This window comes from Tupaia chinensis, unplaced genomic scaffold (genome assembly GCF_000334495.1).
Source record: "Tupaia chinensis unplaced genomic scaffold, TupChi_1.0 Scaffold000477_1, whole genome shotgun sequence".
In the NCBI taxonomy this organism is placed as follows: domain Eukaryota; kingdom Metazoa; phylum Chordata; class Mammalia; order Scandentia; family Tupaiidae; genus Tupaia; species Tupaia belangeri.
This window is the reverse complement of record NW_006159986.1, coordinates 279,818-285,377: the sequence shown is the minus strand read 5'-3', so window position 1 is coordinate 285,377 and position 5,560 is coordinate 279,818. Positions and strand designations below refer to the sequence as shown.

The window sequence follows — 5,560 nt, the reverse complement described above, 5'->3', positions numbered from 1 at the left end:
TGCGGGGGAGTACGCATCCCCTAAAGAAAAAACCTCAAAAAAAAAAAAAAAAAAAAGAGCTCTGGGGACAGGCAAGTGGCATGGCACTTAAGGCACTGGACTCCCACATGGCTAACCACAGTTAGAGTCAAAATAATTTGTTGTCTCTCTCTCTCTCTCTGGTCAAATTTAAAATAATAATAATAATGAATAAAATTAAAATCTTAAAAAGTAATTTTTAAAAGTAGAGCTTTGTCTTTATGGCGTTTCATTGTATCTCAAACTCTTAGCAGGTGCTCAATAAATGTTTATTGAACAAGTGAATTGGAAGAAGCCTTGGGGTTGGGAGGTGGCATGGCGATTAAGCTCACTGGACTCCCAAATGGTTTGCTTTCTCACTTTCCCTCTCTCTCTCTCTCTCTCACTCTGCGCAGCTCTGGTTAAATTAAAATAAATAAATTAAGTTAAGTAAAATAATTCTTTTTTTAAAAAGTTATTTTTCATATGTTCAATAACTTTTCAATGCTAAGTTTTGCATTAATAAATAATAACATATGATGATCTTGTATTAAGCTTTTTTTTGTTTCCACAAAATTATACCATTTGGATACAAAGGAGCATTAGGTATACAAGTACTTCCATTTATAGACTCAATATGTTATCATGTGTAATAAATTATGTAAAATCATAAATCATCATCGTCAATTCCATTTCAAATTCTACAGCTTTTTTCACATGAAGGTTTACAATAATGCCTTGTATGTCTAACTCAGGTGTGTGAGAAAGAACTGTACTGCATGGATTGGGCAGTTAAAATGATGCAGAAAGTCTGTAAAGTTTTTAGCACCCCTGTGGAAAGAAATAACTTCCTGCAGAGTGTGGCAAATGCATTCGCATGTGTTATCATGGAGATGCTGCAAACTATCATGTCTGGTGAGTAGAAATGTAGATGGTATATAGGTTCTAATCTGAACTGAAGGAAGAGCATCAACGTTTCATTTCTAGACTAAGAAAGAAGGAACTGGCATTTTTTTTTTTCATCAGATAGTTAGTTCCTACATTTTTTTTTCACTTATTAAATTTGGCCTTAGGATAGTGGTTAAGGCAGCTGGAATGCATATGGCTTACTATGCAGTTTAAGTCCTAGATCCAGTGGCTTGAAAAATACACTGGGCACATGTACAAGTGTACCCAAAATCCCAAGAGGAAAATGGAGGAGAAGGGATTGCAGCATGGCCATCATCTTTAGGGGGTGATTTCTCACTTTCTCTCTATATGTCTCTCTGGCAAGTACACACACCCTATGGCAAAAAAAAAAAAAAAAAAAAAATCTTTAATTTGGCTTATCAGGGTCTTGCCACATCACAGTCCAGTTAGCTAGGCCCACAGGCAAGCACCCCACATGCCTGACCTAAATAAATTGGGTTGGGAATTGTTCCTGGGGATCCCATGCTGCCTCAGCCATTGTGCAGTGGCACCCTCCCATTCATGTCCTGCAGCTGGGTCTGCTATTATTTTTAATGAGGAACATAAAGAAAAGTCTGCTTTGAAAGGAACCAACTTGAATTTTGCATGGCAAAAATTAACCTGTTGTTGTCTATTTATTCTTATTTATTTCATGAGAGAGAGAGACCCCCAACAGGGCTTTCCTGCCACCATCCACCTCTCATCTCACTTGGCATGCCCAGGGAAATCCCAGGACATGAACCCAGGACCTTTCCCATGGGGGTCCAGCTACAGTACCACTGTGCCACCATCTGGGCCACAGCAAAAATTTTTACTTTTTCCTTTACCAATTATCATAAGTTCCATAATCATGTCATATATTTGTATCTTTTTTAAAAAATAATTATTTCATTTAACTTTGTTCATCATACTTTTTTGTTTTGGTAATTTGACCAGAGAGAGAGATACAGAGCCCCATGGGGGTCCAGCTACAGTACCACTGTGCCACCATCTGGGCCACAGCAAAAATTTTTACTTTTTCCTTTACCAATTATCATAAGTTCCATAATCATGTCATATATTTGTATCTTTTTTAAAAAATAATTATTTCATTTAACTTTGTTCATCATACTTTTTTGTTTTGGTAATTTGACCAGAGAGAGAGATACAGAGCGGGAAAGTGAAAAAACAAGCTGCCAGGTCCAGAACTCAAACTGTGGTCAGCCATGTGCGAATCCAGCACCTCAACCACCCCAGAGAGAGACAGAGAGGGAAAATGAAAAAGCAAGCCACTAGGTCCGGTGTTCAAACCACAGTTGGCCATGTGGGATTCCAGTGCCTTAACCACCACACCATCTGCTGGCCCCAGCCCTGCATAGTTTTGGTTGTTGTTGTTTTTAATTTAACATACATTTATTTATTTATTTATTTTAATTTGACCAAAGAGAGACAGAGTGAGAGAGAGTAAGAAAGTAAGCTGCCAGGTCCAGGACTCGAACCATGGTCAACCATGTGGGAGTCCAGTACTCTTAACCACTGTGCCACCTGCCAGCACCCCCTGTATAGTTTTAACCAAATATTATTTTCCAGTTTATTGGGAACCAACATTATAATTAATATTACTATACGCATGAGAAAACTAAGGCTTAGAGAAATTACCTGACTTGCCCAAGGTCATAAAGTTAGAAGCATTAGGGAACCAGCAGTTAGCGTAATGGCTATGTCGCTGGACTCCCACGTAGTCGACTGCGGTTCGCATCCTGGACCCGGTGGCTTAAAACTCACACCGGGCACGTGTGTGTGCGTGCCCAAGATCCCGAGAGGAGAATGGAGGAGAAGGATTGTGGCGTGACCATCCCCCCTGGGGGGTGATTTCTCGCTTTCTGTCTCTATGTCTCTCTCTGTCTGTCTGGCGAACGCACACGCCCTATAGCGAAAACCTCTCCAGAAAAAAAAAAAAAAGTTAGAAGCATTAAAGCATAACCCAACATCCTTTTCTTCATTTTTTTAAATAATTATTTATTTATTTATTCATTCATTCATTTCTTAATTTGACCAGAGAGAGACGGAGGGTGAGAGAGAGAGAGAGAGAGGAAGTGAGAAAGCAAGCCACCAGATTCAGGACTCGAACCCTGGTCGGCCATGTGGGAGTGTCCAGTGCCTTAACCACCACGCCACCTGCTGGTCCCTATTTATTTACTTATTTTTAAATTTTGGTCAAAGAGACACAGAGAGAGAGGGGGAAAGTGAGAAAGCAAGCCAAGCCACCAGGCTCATGTGAGAATGTCCAGCACCTTAACCACCACAGCACCTGCTGGTCCCATTTTTGTTCAGACTTCTAATCCAGTGTTCTATATAATTACATGATCTCAATAGTAAGTATGACATAGTAAATGTTGCTAACAGAAAGTCCTCTGTTTAAATGTCATTAGAAGGGGCCAGCAGGTGGAGTGGTGGTTAAAGTGCTGGACTCTCACATGGCTGACCAAGGTTCAAGTCTCAATCCTGGTGGCTTGCTTTCTCACTCTCTTTCTCTTGTAAAATTGAATAATAATCATAAATAAAATTAAATACATATTTTAAAATAAATAAATATTATTAGAAACTAGAACATCTTACATTTCAAATAAATCATATATTAAATGTTTAACTGTTATTTTCTTTTCCCTGCTCCTTGTGTGGTATGTAGGAGACCGTGATGAAGATGACAGAAGCTTTTTGAATTTGTTCCACCTTGTACATGCTCAGGCTAACTTCCACAAGGAAGTCCTATATTTGACCATGAATACTCTCTCCACCTAAGTACTCAGAAAGTCTTGCCTTCAGAGAATATCTCACTGAATAATCAGAAGAGTGCTACTTTCCACGCCCCAAAAATAGCATCCATGGACTTTTTATCATCTAAGTAACCTAAGAATTCAAAAGCTGCATAGAATTTTAGAAGCAACCGCTTACACAATTATTAATATAAAAATAACAGGCAACCCAAGAATGTGTTGAGATTTCTCTGGAAAATAGGCTCTGCTTTATTGGTGTTTGGTAAACCTAATACCATGCCAAAATATAATGTTAGCTGTCCAAGAATCTGGGGCTAGCCCAACCTGTATATGTGGGTCTTTGAAACAAGAGAAAATTTTGTTTTATAGTCAGGACAGACCCAAATTCACTAAATAATATGTATCTGTTCATTTTGCTTAAGTTGTAGAGACATAGCCCAGGATGTTTTGTTAAGATCTGCAATACAGTGTTTTAGAATGTGCAGAATATAAACCACAGTTTTCTACCACCTTCTTGGCTTATGCTTACAGAGAGCATTATATTTTGTTCACGCTTTGCAATGAACAAACAGATAAAAACAAAACCAAAGGAAGTATTTTCTTCAAATCACACAAGAGGTCTATAAATAGAGGAAGGAATATTGTCTCAGTAAAGTCAAATCATCTTTGGTACTTTTCTGCATATTAGAGTAAAATGTTGCAAATAAGAGAAAACACAAAAGAGAAGAAAGTAGCTACGCTTCAAGAACAGGTCATCACCAATAATTTGCCCTTTGTCCTTAAGTTCTTCTCCCTATCTAAAAAGTGGGCTTTGTTGAAGGAAACTAGAAGCACAATGGTTGTCCGAGCAGCTATGAAGAGGTTTCTCTCCACTCAAGTAGATGGATTCCGAGACGCTCCAGGACTAGTTGGGTCTGACTGGCATCTGCCCTGTCGCTGTTCCTAGTGCGGTGGATAGTAAGCGTGCCTGACGGGGTTGGAATCATGCTGGAGCCCTCCTGGATCTCCCATTTTCTTCTCCTTGGGTTTGACCACTTTGCTTCTTCTGAAAACATGCTTTGTTCCACTGGACTTCTCAGAGGCTGACTTTATTGTCCTAAGCCCTTGATGTAATGTACCTCAGCAGAGAGAGGAATAAACACTAGGACATATGGAAATTACCTGCAGAAATAAGGTGAAAATTGTGGGAAATTCTCAACTCTTTAGCAAGTAGGAGTTGGGGCTGACAGGTGTCATGGTGGTTAAGGGCACTAGACACTCACATGACTGACTGTGGTTTGAGTCCTGGACCTGTCAGCTTTCTCTCTCTCTCTCTCTCTCTCTCTCTCTCTCTTTCTCTCTCTCACTTTTGCTCTATCCCTCTCTGGTCAAATTAAAATAAATAAATAAATAAATAAATAAAGTTAAAATATAATAGTTATTTAAAAAAAAAGAAGAAAATAGGAGTGAGGAAGAGTGAAGTTTGTGGAGAAAATATAAATTGTGATAACAGACTTTACTGTATTTCGATAGCAAACACAATCACTTTCATTTTGGAAGAGTCAGAAATTAATTCCTTTTCTTTGATGAATTGCCTAATTATAATTCCATTGCTGGCAAGAATTGTTTCTCTGAAGTTCATCACTTGCATTTAAAAAAAAAATTGGAGGGCCAGCAGGCGGCATAGTGGTTAAAAGGTGCTGGATTCCCACATGGCTGATGGCAGTTCGAGTCCTGGACCTGGTGGCTTGCTTTCTCCCTTTTGCTTTCTCTCTCTGGTCAAATTTAAAAATAATAACAAGTAATTAAATAAATAAATAATTCTTAAAAAAATTTTTTGAGAGAACATATACTTAGAGAGAGTGAGAGCAAGAAAGAAC

The 5,560-nt window shown here is 38.7% G+C and overlaps 1 protein-coding gene across 2 annotated transcripts in view; it reads left to right on the top strand.

Annotated features, from left to right (window-relative positions):
* FBXO47 (F-box protein 47) overlaps positions 1-4,942 on the top strand; it is a 36,133-nt gene extending 31,191 nt beyond the window's left edge. For both annotated transcript variants that reach the window (XM_006155872.2, XM_014590714.2), the window contains 2 exons: positions 753-912; positions 3,614-4,942. In XM_006155872.2, coding sequence (XP_006155934.1) covers positions 753-912; positions 3,614-3,726 — 273 coding nt within the window. In that variant the 3' untranslated portion in view covers positions 3,727-4,942. The remainder of the gene's footprint in view (positions 1-752; positions 913-3,613) is intronic.
* Positions 4,943-5,560: the final 618 nt, after the last annotated feature.